Source organism: Dermacentor albipictus, chromosome 9 (assembly GCF_038994185.2).
Source record: "Dermacentor albipictus isolate Rhodes 1998 colony chromosome 9, USDA_Dalb.pri_finalv2, whole genome shotgun sequence".
In the NCBI taxonomy this organism is placed as follows: domain Eukaryota; kingdom Metazoa; phylum Arthropoda; class Arachnida; order Ixodida; family Ixodidae; genus Dermacentor; species Dermacentor albipictus.
The window spans coordinates 130,620,107-130,634,914 of NC_091829.1; the positions used below are offsets into that span (position 1 = coordinate 130,620,107).

At 47.4% G+C, this 14,808-nt stretch overlaps 1 protein-coding gene across 5 annotated transcripts in view; it reads right to left on the reverse strand.

Annotated features, from left to right (window-relative positions):
- Aldh-III (Aldehyde dehydrogenase type III) overlaps positions 1–14,808 on the reverse strand; it is a 224,632-nt gene that overhangs the window by 36,120 nt on the left and 173,704 nt on the right. For 3 of the 5 annotated variants that reach the window (XM_070525383.1, XM_070525379.1, XM_070525381.1), the window contains one exon: positions 2,234–2,304. The exons of 1 other annotated variant lie outside the window; for it this stretch is intronic. In XM_070525383.1, coding sequence (XP_070381484.1) covers positions 2,272–2,304 — 33 coding nt within the window. In that variant the 3' untranslated portion in view covers positions 2,234–2,271. Of the gene's footprint in view, positions 1–2,172; positions 2,305–14,808 lie in introns of all 5 variants that reach the window. One more of the 5 variants, XR_011508491.1, reaches the window with a different exon arrangement.

Genomic DNA, 14,808 nt, shown 5'->3' on the forward strand with positions numbered 1-14,808 from the left:
TATGAGGTGGCAAAATGTCTCTATAGAAAGGAATCAACCTTTGCTTTGCAAATCTTAGCATGTAGTTCTTGAAAAAAATTCATATTCACTAAGGATGGAAAACAGTGTTATAACGACTTAAGAGATTTTACAATTTCGGAGGCCTATCAAGAAAGCTAAGATACTGTACCCCGCCAACATTTTTTCCGTAAATCTGCTCTACTAGTACTATTGACCCAAGGAAAGTTAAGTTTATGACACCCGCAGTATGTCCGTGAAAAATTTCCAAACTTTGGTTTTTGACCAACTGCCAATGACTGACACCAAAATTAGGGGTTTTTTTTTTTGGGGGGGGGGGGGGGGGGGCATTCTAGCTATGACGATGAAGCTAAAAATATTTCAGACAAATTTTCAAAAGGTTTCCTGCAAACTAAAAACAGAAGTATGCGTCTACAAAACGCATTTATTTTGTTATAAAACCCCGAAGATGCCGAAATAGTGATACTTAACCCTTGATATAAGGAACTTCTCAATATAACGAAGTATTTAACTATTTCATAATTTCTTGTCCATAGAACACGCGTATCTAGAACCTCAATATAATGGAGTGTGCTATATGCACGATTTCTATGCAACAAAATTTCACTGCCACCTCGAAGAAACAGACACAATAAATGGAAACTTCCACGGACGCAGATGGTGAAGTGGATGAATTACGAACGGCTCTTGCCAAGTGCACCTGTCAAACTGCAAGCCAGCCATGCGACCATGAGCAACCACCGAAGCGCAACAGCATCATGTTCCAAAGAAAGTCCCAAGTCTGATAAGATCCTATTGTGCCACACGCGCTGTATGCTTTGGCTGCGAGTGAAATCATGCGAGGGTGAGCAGAGAGGAATGATGGCTTGATGAGAGCTGTCTTCTCATGCGAGCAAGAGGAATGTGGGGAGGGGAAAAGTTGGGGAAAAGGGGAAAGTTCGTGCACACTTGCTCTTCTAGCGCCGCCATGGCTGCACATGGCTGTCAGCGCAGCTCAGTGCATGTGCATATGCAGCCCGCATGCTCTGCTTTAGAGGTAATCTGATGCGCGAGCGTAGAGTGGAGTGTCGAGACGCCGTGGCATCATATGTGCTGTCTTGTCGTGCATTTAGTACTGCTAGGCTGCGTAATCTCGAGTTTCGGAGACTCGTGGAAGTGAGAGGCAGACGAAGCATTCATTCCCTGTTGCTGGCGCTTTTCATGATACCGTCATCGCACTGCGGGTGATACTATCAGTTGTAAATGCGGAGTTGGTGCAAAAGCATGGCTGGCTTTGCTTTGGATCGCTGATCTGAAGATTAGCGACTGTGTCGACAATATTGTCGACACGGCATGAAACTGTATCTTTTGTTGCCATCTCTCCAATTGAATAAAATGAACTTTTTTTCATTTAAATTTGCTTTTTCCTATTGCCCACTAATTTAGAAAATTGTCTGCCCCCTTCCACGTATGACAGATCCATAGGCGACTGTACTTATTTCCATAAACGGTTGAATTTCAATGAAATTTTGATGTCACAAAACAAATTGCCAATTTTAACGACTGTTATATTGAGGTTTATTTAACAGGGATAAGCGGGCTAGTTGGTGGTCGTTATTGGTATGCATCATGTAACCGCACAAAAACAAGGGACAAAGAAGGAACACACAGGACAGGCGCAGCTGTCCTGTGTGCGCCTGTCCTGTGTGTTCCTTCTTTGTCCCTTGTTTTTGTGCGGTTACGTGATGCATACCAATATTGAGGTTTAAATGTACTGTGGCCACACGACCTGCATTGCCTGCTATGTGCATGAAACAGCATAGGTCATGCGACGTGTCCCTTTGGCAGTGTCGGAGTGCCTTAACAGTCCAGAGGTGTATAACCGATGAAGCCCAATGCTGCACTCAACAGCTGAGTGAACTTTGGATCATTCAAGTGGCATCAACATTGAGGACAGGCAAGAGGAGAAACACAGTAAAGCCAACTTCAACAACTTCATTTTCGAACGTGATATTAAGCATGCATGGCATCTTTGCTCCCGCATGTGTGATATGCATTAGTATAAATATGCACACCTGTTTCCAATAATGCCTCTGTTGAAGTAAGAGCTTATGTGCATCCATCTCGTTTGTCCTCATTGTTTCATGCATTTAAACAGTCCAAAGTATGCCTTACCTACAAGGCCAAACCTCTATGCTTGACAAGCCGAGTGAATATAGCAAATGGTGCGTAGTACCTTGCATACACTGGTTGTGCTCAAAGTGCACTTGGGGGTCAGTCGCGCCTCTGCGGCAGCTTGCTGCCATCCTGCCAGAAGCAAAACATGCGGATTAGTGCGTCCACACAAATTGGCTTCACTAAGCACTGCAGCTGCCAAAAAGCTCAGAATACAATTGGCACACAGTAGAGGGTGTTGCATCATCAATGTACTTAAGAAAGTGGTAATGATTTATTCTTTTTAGCATACCTTGCTGCACAAGGAAGACAAGACAGTTCACTAATGATTACGATACTCCCTAGTGCAAAATTTGAGTGCAGCTCTACACATTTTCATTTTGCAATATATTGGCTTGTGAGGACAATCCGTCTCGTGCGGCCGTTACAAATGGAGTGAAATGTGGCATGACTGCCCCGCTAATCGTGATGTATGGACGCAATTAACAGCAGCTGCAACAGACAGACCACTCATACAGCGCTTTGTCTCCATACAAATGACGTGCGCTACTTTGGCACCATTTCGTAGCTATCGTCATCACAAAGCCTGTTGTGTGCAGCACTACCCTTTTCTTTTCAAGCTTTTGCCATGCCCCGCATTTGCACTTTCATCCTTTTGCTGTGCCCGTTCACTCAGTTACAAGGGGCAAGGCTGACACCGGCGCTCAGTGCAGAAACGGGTGCCGAAGAGCTGCACTCTGAAAGGAAACACAGGGGTGGAACTGCCCAAGAGTGTTTTGGAGCAGCTCCAGGAGTAGCAAATTTGGCCCTTCAAAGCAGGTTTGGGGTGAAATTACTCATTTTGGAGCACAACATATGTATTTCAGAGCAGCTTAGTAAAGCTCAATCAACATGAGTGTACTAATACAACAGGCAGACTAAGAAAAAGTTATTCGACTTCACAGAACCGTATAAAGTTGCATACTAGCTGTGCAAATAAATGCGGCCAAGAAATAAAAGCTTTACGAAAATGGCGCCCACTGTATGTCGAGCTTTGTTTGTTCAAGCCATGCTGTTTGTGTCAATTGCTGGTGCATTGTGACTTTTTCTTATTTCACAGGCTATTTTGTAGTTTTAAAGAAAGGATTGCAATATATTGTAGGTTGCTTTAAACGCATTGCTCAATTCTCAACACACTCCAACTTTTCCCATGGCACTATATCGATTGAGTAGGTTAATAAAACATATCTATACCGAATAATTATCTGTACAGGCTTAAGAAGTATGTCCCCAACAAAAAAAAAGATCCTCATGACTAGCATGAACAAAGACCCATCAATGTACACAGTGATTTACCAATAGAGTGAACACTGAAGGCACATGGCCCCTGCTCGGCACCACCACCACTGGCCACCGGCTGCAAGGAGTTTCGCACAGGCGCAGTGAGTGCTGTGGAAGGTGCTCTTTCACCATCTGCGCTCGTGGTTTGAACCATCGCGAAGAAAGCCACTCGCAAAGTTCGTGTTCGAAAGCGACCACTTCTAGCTCATGCTTCAAAGGGCTTTTCGACAGTGGAAAATCACCTTCACGTGTAATTCTAGCCACTAATCATTCTCAGTGGTCTGCGTGGCTGACCAAAAACGTCTAAAATCAAATAAATGTTGCCCTATTCATCAGCAGCAATACTGCCATGTGCTGTGGACCTCCTCACTACATAAACAATTACCTGCTGTGAAAAGATTTACATCACTCGTCAATGCCCATGATTGCACCATGGCTTGAGTTCCAGACAATGGGAGGCAGTGTATTGTGGAACTATGGCGAGGACAGTATAGTCAATGCACTATTTCTAAACATAATACAGCGGCCGCTAAAAATAGTTAACAGAATTATTCAGGCATAAAAGAGCAACCGCCATATAAAAGACGTTCCTCGGTAGCCGCAGTGCTGGGCCACAAGCCACACGGATGATCTTGCCATCATAGCTGTTGTTGTTGGCAGATCTAGGGTTCGAGATCAAAGAAACCCTTAGCATGAATGTTTCAAAAATTACTGTGAAGCACTGCTTATATCAGGCAGGTCTGAAAGGCAGAACTGCTGCACAGAAAGTCCTAAGGCCCTCTTTCATGCGGCCAACAAGAACAAGCAGCTTCAGTTTATGCAGTGTGTCCCGCACATTGGGTGCTGCAGGATTGGAAGAAGGTCATTTTTACAGACATATCCTTCACTACCTGTGCATTTGGCCCCCTGACTGCACCCCTCAGTGCTTGTTAAAACTATGCTGTTTGAACTATCTTCTGTTTCGATTGTCAATAGTTCTTAGTTCGTCCTTGTAGCATGAAGACAGTATCAGACCATTTGTAAAAGGTGCCAATGTTCGCTAAAACAAAATACAGGATCATTTATGCAGGACTACCTGTCAAGCGAAACCAATCACTGATGATGAATGGGAATAATGCTAAAGATGTCAATGGCATATGAATTTTTTCTGGTAGTTGTTATGTTGCTGCGTGGGTCGTATCGCGAGGCACCATCGCGACAAGGCGTATCGGCAATAACCTTTTATTGCCGTCACGAAACAAACACAGAACCGTGGGAACTTGATAACTGCTACAATATATACATTCTTGAGGCCGGGAGAGGGCGCTCTTCAACACAGGGTTAACAGATGCAGATACGTCATCCGCTGAACTTAGCGGCCAGAATCAGTACACAACACTCCTTCCCCCTTAGTTAGTACTCAACAGTCAGCCAATGCCAGCACAAAGTCCCGAAGATGTTGTGGTGTCTTCCGGGAACGCTGCGAACGGCGTGGGCCCGGCAATTCTACACTTTGCTCTGTTGGTGCTGGCTGAGGTGCTGCTATGTCGTCCGAAGGAAGCATGACTGTTGGTTGCGCCTCGGGAGGTAGCATGGCTGTCGGGTGCTGCTCGGTTTCACTGGGATCTGGTGTCTTGCTGCTGCTCATTCCGCCAGGTGAAGGGCTTGACGAAGGCTGAACCTCAGGCTGTCCTTCAGGTACAGTTTCGGCTAACCTCATGGGAATGCTGCTCCGCCGACGAAGCTGGTCCACGTGCCGGCGACACACACGACCATCCGGAAGAGCAACCTCATAAGAGATCGGGCCAGTTGCTCTGGAAATCACAGCAGATACCCATGGTGGGCCCTGGCCGTAGTTACGTGCAAATACAGGGTCGTCGGGCTGGAATATGCGTGGTGTCGGCAGAACTTCTGCCAACCGGGAGGACTTGTCAGGGGCCCGGTCTGGATGCAGCCGATCCAGCATGGTAGACAGTCGGCGGCCCATCAACAACTCGCACGGGGCGCGCCCCGTGACTGTGTGCGGAGTTACATGCTGCTGTAGAGTGAAGTCTACCAAGCGCTTTGCCCAGCTTCCTCGGATTATTCGAGCTAATGCCTCTTTGGTGGTCCGTACCATCCTTTCTGCCTGCCCGTTCGTGGATGGATGGAACGGTGCAGATGTCACTTGGCGGATGAGGTTGGCATCCAGGAACCCTCGAAATTCTGTGTATGTGAATTGCGGGCCGTTGTCTGAAACAAGGGTATCTGGCAGGCCATGAGTTGCGAACAATCTTTGTAAGGTAGTGATTACAGCACTCGATGTCATTGACGACATTAGTATGACCTCCAGCCATTTGGAATAAGAGTCCACCACAATCAAGAAGGTCTGTCCTTGGAAGGGACCAGCGAAATCAATGTGCAGGCGTGACCATGGTGTCCGGGTCGTCTCCCATGGGTGCACAGGTGCCCGAGGCATCTCGGGCCGTGTTTCCTGGCAAGGAAAACATCGCCGGACCCATTCCTCAATGGCCGCATCCATGCCGGGCCACCATACATAACTGCGGGCAAGCGCTTTCATTCTGACGATGCCAGGGTGTCCGACATGCAGAGCTTCGAGGACCCGGAAACGCAACTTCTGTGGAATCACCACACGGTCACCCCACAGTAAGCATCCCTTGTGGGCGGACAGTTCATGTTGCCTGGACATGAAAGGTGTGAACTCGGAACTCGGAGCGCACCTTGGCCACCCCTTCCACACCCAGTTGAGGACACGGGAGAGGATAGCATCCTTGGCGGAGTACTTAGCTACATCGTCTGCATGGACTGGAGATTCTGGAAGTACGTCCAGAAGCATGACGACCTCTGCTGGCGAAGGGTCATCCTGGCACTGGTCCGCTTGAGGCAGTCTGCTGAGACCATCTGCGTGGCCTAACTGTTTTCCTGGTCGGTGGTGGAGAGTATGCTGGTATCCATTAAGAAAAATGGACCAACGCAACATTCGTGGTGAAAGCATCTGTGGCGTTTGCCGGTCTGATGTGAAGAGCCCCAGGAGCGGCTTGTGGTCTGTATGGATCTGAAATGGGCGGCCGAATACGTAGTCATGGAACTTCTTTACTCCGGCAACCACAGCGAGTGCCTCCTTATCAATCTGGGCGTAATTACGCTCCGTAGAGGACAAGGTTCTTGAATAAAAAGCGATTGGTGCTTCCGTGTCATCCGGCATTCTGTGACTCAACACTGCTCCTATTCCGTACGGGGACGCATCGCATGCAAGGATCACCGGCTTTTTCTCGTCAAAATGTGTCAGCACCTGGTTGGATGCCAGTAGCTTCTTCACATTGTCGAACGCAGTTTGTTGTAGGTTTCCCCACAGCCAGGGGACCTTCTTGTCCAACAAACGGTGCAGGGGTTCAGCGACAGTGGCCTTGTGTGGAAGGAATGCATGATAGAAATTGAGAAGACCCAGGAAGGCCTGCAGCTCGGCTCTGTTCAACGGCCGCGGTGCATTAAGGATGGCTTGCGTCTTGGCCAGTGTGGGGTGGATTCCCTCAGCATCGACTCGGAAACCCAAAAATTCCACTTGAGTCACTCCTAGCTGGCATTTCTCCTTCTTGACCTTAAGCCCTGCATCTTGGAACCGCTGAAGGACCTCTCGAAGGCGACTAAGTAGTTCTTGGTGCGATGCACCTGAAATGAGGACATCATCAAAATATGGAATGACGCCTGGTAGTCCGCGTAATAGGTTCTCCATTAAACTCTGAAAGATGCCAGGTGCGACGCTGACACCGAACTGTAATCGTTGAACGCGGAAAGCACCCCGATGCATCACAATGGTCTGCGCCTCTGCAGATTCATCAGTCACTGGGAGCTGTTGGTAGGCCTGTGCTAAGTCTAGCTTCGCAAAGACAGTTCCACCAGAGAGGGATGCCAGCAGGTGGTTGACAGCTGGTACCGGATACGAGTGCTGCTGCAAGGCTTTGTTGATGGTGCACTTGTAGTCTGCACAGAATCGGACGTCCCCATTTGCCTTCAGTGGCGTAACAATAGGGGTTTCCCAACGAGCGTGGTCAACCGGCTCAAGGATTCCTTGTGTTATCAGCTTGTCCAGTTCGGCGTCGATTTTCGGTCGCAGTGCGAAAGGAACCCTTCTTGCTTTCAGGCGGATAGGCACAACCTCAGGGTCAAGTGCAAACTGAACGGGCGGTCCCTTGTAGCAGCCTAGTGTCCCGTCGAACACAGAGGCAAAATCCCGGAATATGCTATCAAGTGAGGATGGTTGCTGATCGATGCGTTGCACTCCCGTGATATTGATACCGAGTGCCGGAAACCAATCCAGCCCGAGAAGACTTGGGCGCTCACCCTTGACAATGACCAGGCGCAATGGGCCGTCAAAATCTTTGAACTGCACTCGGACGGTACCAACTCCTCGTACAGCGATACGGTTTGCTTGATAGTCCCTCATGACAACATCAAGTGGCTGTAGGTTTCTGACACGCCCCTTTGGAAAAATGCGTCTGGCTGTGGCGTCGGAGATAATGGAAAAAGTTGATCCCGAATCCACCTCCATCTGACACTGTGTGCCTTCGATTTTCACACTCACATGTATCTTCCTCTTGGCCGGTTTAGACACTTCGTTGATAGCAGTAACTGCCAAGTCGTCGCAGTATGAAATGTTTGTGCGAGGAGCGGTCTGGAATTGTTGCATCCGGGCTTGATCTTTGGCATTTCGACGTGGGCTAAGCTGCCTCCGGGACCGGCAGACTTTAGCAATATGACCGGTTTTTCCACATTCCCTGCACTGGGCTCCACGGAACCGACACAGGCGGCGTTCGTGCGGGCCTCCACAGCTGGCGCAGGGGCCGCCCACCAATCTCTCGGTGTCCCGTCGCTGAGTGAGGCTCGCACGTAACCGAAGAACATCCTCGGCGGTGTCTTGCTCGCCATCATCGCCCGTCGTCGTCCCTTGATGCACGGGCTCGAAACGTGGCGCGTTGGTGGTTTGAAACGAGGCTAGGCTGGGTTCCCGGGCAATGGCCTCAGCGGCGACTGCTTCCTCGACAGCACCAGTGAAAGACACCTCTTTTTTCGCCAGTAGTCGCCGCTTCACCATGTCGTTCTGCAGTCCGAACACGAATCTATCCCGTAGCACGGTGTCGAGGTCGTTGAAGTTGCAGTGCTGTGCCGTCGTTCGAAGAGCAGCGAGGTAGGCGGCGGCAGACTCACTTCGTGCCTGGTCGCGGCGATGGAATTCATATCGTCTGGCAAGCTCCGGTGGTTTCGGCGCTAGGTGGTCACGCAGAACAGCGAGGATTGTTTCGAACGGTGTATCCTTCAGCTGGGCCGGTGCTACGAGCGCCCTGGCTAATTGAAAAGTGGCGGGACCGCAGCGGCTGAGGAAAATCGATCTCTTCTTGTTGGCGTCCGTAACGTCCTGCGCCTCAAGGAAGAACTGGAAACGTTCTGCATAGTCCTCCCACTCTTCAGGGTGGGTGATGTCGAAAGGCTCGAGCCCCTCCGTTGTGGTGGCCGTCATTGTGAACGAGTACGGACAGGAGCTAGCTTCCTATTGCGGCGGTCTCATTCCATCCCATCTTCGTCGCCAGTGTTATGTTGCTGCGTGGGTCGTATCGCGAGGCACCATCGCGACAAGGCGTATCGGCAATAACCTTTTATTGCCGTCACGAAACAAACACAGAACCGTGGGAACTTGATAACTGCTACAATATATACATTCTTGAGGCCGGGAGAGGGCGCTCTTCAACACAGGGTTAACAGATGCAGATACGTCATCCGCTGAACTTAGCGGCCAGAATCAGTACACAACAGTAGTAATGCATAAAAATGGCAGCCAATATATAGAAATGGTATCCCCAAAGACATTACATTACACTTCAAGGGCCCCCAAAACAGCAGTGTAAACTCCAATGTATAGAGTTTTCCCAAGCTGTTTGTAGTTTCGTTACTAGGAAAGCTTTCCATGGCATATGTGGAATGCTCAGCGTTCCACATATGATTCTGTACTAAAGAAGTACAGAATCTAGTAATGCAGCCTCAAATACAATAACAGCATGTCTTGTTCAGAAAATTTCATAACAAACTTGCACATTGATGAAAAGACTCACAATTTGCATGGCCTCATAACACACTGTACAGATCATACAACCTGCTTACTTAACCTCAATTACTTCATATTTCGGCTACAGGCCAGAGTTTGTCTAGCCACTCGCTGCAAGCGAAAGGACAGTCAGCGTGTGGGGATGCATGAGCAAAGGTGGCCTTGGACCTCTTGTCAGGCTGCAAGGAAAACTCGTGGACAACAATTACTGCAACATCCTCGACCCAGTTGCCCTCCCTCATGTCGCTTCCCAGCCACACGACTGTGTTGCAGCATGACAACTGCCCTGTTCTTCAGCAGCACCAAGTGCAGGCTCTAAGCTGGTCACTGCAGCCTTATCGCAGTGGTCACGGAAAAAGGCACATCAGTGCGTGCATTGCCTTTCGAGAGCTGCCAAGGCTGAGTAAGGGTGTTTGATGTGTTTTTCTCTGAAGCACTGTATACATTCCTTCCTTCCACAATGAAGGCACTTCTGGAGGCAAACAAGGAAGTGAGAAGGCTTTAAACAGTGTACGTGGATTATGCTTCTGTTCTTTGAAAGCACGAGAAGAATACTACAGTTCTTGAGAGTACTTTTGATGCCAAGCACGTAAACAATGATGTTTGTTGTCTGAAAGATATGGTGGATCCGTGAGGAGAAAGCTGTTTCGCAAAAGCATCTTGCACAACTTCGTTGCTACCTTCAGGAGACAGTGACTCTAAAATACGTACGGAGCTGCTTATTATACACACGTACCTTCCCGTCAAAACATGTGCTAGGCAAAACCTGGCACAAACAGGTCCGGCCGGAGGTCCAATGACACTAATCAATGAGGTTTAAAGAGCTTCAAGTCAGTGGATGGCTGTCCTGAAATATGTTTACCATAACCTTGCCACTGTGCAAACTGATTGCCTTCTGTAAGAACACACATAGCTCAGATGGCTCGCCTAGTGCAGAACCTTGAAGCTCACATGGACATGCTGAAAACACTTCGAGGCTGACTAACCTGCTTTTTCACAACCTTCCAGATGCTTTGTCATCAGAAACTTTTACACAGGCCGAGGAACTAAACACTTGTCATTGCCGCAATCATCTAAACATAAGCACTGACCCAAAAGAAATAGAATTCGCTTATCGCCTCAGCTGCCATTCACATGACTACCATCGTCCTGTCATCATTAAGTTCACCCTTCACAAGACCAACGAATCAGTTCTGTCACAACGACAAACTCAAGGGCACACAATACAGTCGACTTAAGTTAATTCAATCCTGACAGGACCTATGAAACTGGTCAAATATCTGGTGAGTTGAATTAAAAGGCAGAAAAACAGCTTACACACTTGGCATAATTTGCCCTTAAAGTTAGGTTCGCCTCAATACAGCCTTGTTATGCTATGAAGCATACCAAGTGAGAAAAGGTGTCACTGTTAGAGGAAAGAGCATGTGTTCCTTAATTTACACACGCAGATGTGCCATCTCCGGTCACATTAGGAGCACTGAGATGCCTATACTCCATTTCATACATCAGGTGCAATGCTGTGGAAGCCCCGCAAGAAGTACGGTCACTGAAATTTATACCTCTACGTATTCCATCTATGCAATGGTCTACACTTCGATGCACGCCAGTGGTGATTGCCCGCGTGAGTATGCACGTGAGGCTGGCGCGACAGGCTGCACATAAAAAAAACAAATGAAAAGCAAAGTGATCTAAAACGACATGTTAGCAGCCGTATCAGTACATGATTTGTTTCTTTCTAAAAGTAAATTCTTTTTTTTTTTTTCATTCGGAACGGAGCTTGTACAAAGAACATTTTTGCAAGAATCAGTCAAAAGAACACCGAACTATTTTTAAGTGTGAATGCAGCCACTGAATAAAGTATCTCTAGCCTCCACAGCGTTGCACCTGATGTATGAAACCAAGTATAGTAAGTTTACAGGGAGGCCTTCAGAGCGATCAAGGCAGAAAGATGGGCTAGTTGGTGTGACATCATTACTCAAAATATTAGTGCAAATAACACGGACACAGACAGAGGAGGCGACAGGACGAGCGCTAAACATCAACCGACGTTTCATTGTGAGAGAAGGTACATATATACATTTCGGTAGTGCACGCACACACAGGGTTAAAACAGTACAAGCAAAATCTAATCAAAATGAGGCAAACTATTCTGCAAGTACATTTTTTTCTTTTTTGGACAAGGCAAGTGATATCGTACTGACAGAGTTATCACCTTCCCTGTCAATGTGATATGCCTCACAAATCTCGCGCCCCCACCTTGTGCCTGCCCCTACCAAGCACACATGTGGTATCAAACGCAGGCACGCACCCGCACTGCTTACAATGCTTGGCCAAATGGCCGCCCCCCGCTAATGAATCCACCAGCGTTCGGTGCTCTCATAACCGTTCGTTTAGGCAGCAACCAGACTGCCAGACGTAGCATCTACCGCAGGAGAAAGGTATGCGGTATACGACCCTAACGATGCAGGGTACAAACTTGCATTCGTGTTTTATGGCGCAGACCGGTTTTTTCTTTTCGTTTACGGCTTTGCACATGCGCACCAGCTTTTCGGGGGCAGTGAACAACACGTCCATGCCGCACTTCACTCAAACTTTTCTCAGCCGGTGCGATAGCTGGTGCACGTACGGTATAGCTGTGCACTTCAGCTTCTTGCAGCTTTTTTCCGCTGCCATGCCAGGGCATCCACCTGCCCTGATTTCTTTCAGGAGGAATTCCACCACAGCCGTCACAATACCTTTCGGAAAACCGGCGTTCTGCAACCGGAGCACTTGCATCTGCAAACTAACCTCAATTTTACGGTGGCAAGAATTTTCGAGAGCACCCCGCAGGCAATTTTTTGCAATGCCCCGCTTAACCAATTTTTAGTGAGCCGAATTATATGCTAAAATTTCCTTTTTTTTGTGCGTGGCTGGTACGACCAGCAGATGCGCCCTGTGCCAAAGTACAAACACAACTCGAGGAATTGGAGACACCCGTTCGATGTCACTTCATGCGTGAACTTTAGTTTGCCAGAACAATCACCGAAAATCTCAAACACTATTTACAACCTGTGGTTTGTCGCTCTCATTGTCAACATTCAAGAACACAATAAAATCATCGACATATCTAAAACACCTCACAACACGTTTTTCCTCTTTTACAACATCACTTGCCTTGTCCAAAAAAGAAAAAATGTACTTGCAGAATAGTTTGCCTCATTTTGATTAGATTGTGCTTGTACTGTTTTAACCCTGTGTGCGCATGCACCACCGAAATGTATATATGTACCTTCTCTCGCAACAAAACATCAGTTGATGTTTAGCGCTCGTCCTGTCACCTCCTCTGTCTGTGTCCATGTTATTTGCGCTAGTCTTTTGAGTAATGATGTCACACCAAGTAGTCCATCTTTCTGCCTTGATCACTTTGATTTCTTGTACATCGGGCCCTGTGATACCTTCGTTTAAGTGTAGAGATCCCTCAGTTACCTATGTGAATCTATTAGTAGTAACTACCTGTCGGGCAAGAGTGCTATCCTTCGCCCTGAAGAATAGACTAGTACCGCCTGATGTGCAAGCCTTGTTCCATCCCTGCCAAGCGTCCATGCGACATACTAGAAGAATCACTAAGATCTTCCGTGCCAAACTCTGGAGACACATCCAGTACTTCCATTCGTACCTACGCATGCATGCCGCGACCAGGACAAGCTGCCAGGTAACCTGCGACACCTTGACGAGGACTTGGGCTAGGGAGGCAGCTAATGTTACCGAGTTTCTGTGGTCTTTTGGCCTGCCATCTTTGTGTGCTTGGAAAAATGCAAAAGAGGATTCCCAAGATGTTCAGAAGAAGAAAAAAGTGTTGTGTTTAGCGGAATGTGGTCTCCCAGATAAAGTTCAAAGGGTTTTGAGCTGCGGGCCTAAATTTTGTAATGAGGTTAACGAAACACTGCTCGGACTCCTTACTATGGCTAGGAAAGTTGAGCAATGTGCAGAGGTGGAAGAGAAAGCTAGATGTATTTCCGAAGGTGTCGATTGCCTGTTAGGTAGAAAGCTGTGTTCACTTGGGGCAACGCTAGCGGTGAGCAAAACAATTCATTACCTCAGGAAGAACAATCTCTCTTTGCTGACTGCTGATAAGGAGGGTGGTTTCGTCGCGTTGCCCAAAACGATGTGCCATGAAAAGGCTAAGCAGGCTATTGAGAAGAATTTTGTTCCCTTGGAATGATCTGGCAGGAAAGTAAAAACAGAGGCATTAAAACTGTGTGAACAGATCAATTTGACAGGACTACACAAGTCTGTAAAAGCTGCAAATATGCCAGGGCTGAACATATTTTTTTCTTCAGAAACCCACAAAGAAGGCATGCCTCTCAGAGCAATTGTATCCGAGAAAGAAGCCTGCCAAGGTCTGGTATCAAAATACCTACAAAAGCATCTTAGCCAACTAGACATAGATCCTTTTCGTGTGAGCAACCTAAAGGATGTGATTGAATTTTTGGGTGAGCAAGACGGTGCTTCACAAGCCAATTTTGCTTTTTCAGTTGATATTGAGGAGCTCTTCTATTCCATTCCCCAAACAGGTAAAACGCAGTAAAACAGTAAAACAGTAGACGCAGTAAAAGAGCGGATTGAAAGCTGGGGGGCTGTCCAGTTCCAATATAGTAGCGGGGTTTCCGTAAATGACTTTGTAGCATTAATTGAGTGCTACCTCTCTTCCACCTACATTTGTTTTAACGACAAGTTGTTCGTACAAAAAGATGGTATTTGCATAGGCTCTTGCATAGCTCCAATACTTAACGAAATATTTTTAGGCCAATTTGACAAGCGCATGGCAGCATGCATGAAAGAAGAAAAACGAGTTGTGAAGTGTTTTAGATATGTCAATGATTTTATTGTGTTTGTGAATGTTGACAACGAGAGTGACAAACCACAGGTTGTAAAAAGTGTTTTAGAGATTTTCGGTGATTGTTCTGGCAAACTAAAGTTCACGCATGAAGTGCCGTTGAACGGGTATCTCTAATTCCTTGAGCTGTGTTTGTACTTTGGCACGGGGCACATCTGCTGGTCATACCAGCCCACACAAAAAAGGAAATTTCAGCATATAATTCGGCTCACTCAAAATTGGTTAAGCGGGGCATTGCAAAAAATTTGCCTGCATGGTGCTCTCGAAAATTCTTGCCACCGTAAAATTGAGGTTAGTTTGCAGATGCAAGTGCTCCGGTTGCAGAACGCCGGTTTTCCGAAAGGTATTGTGACGGCTGTGGCGG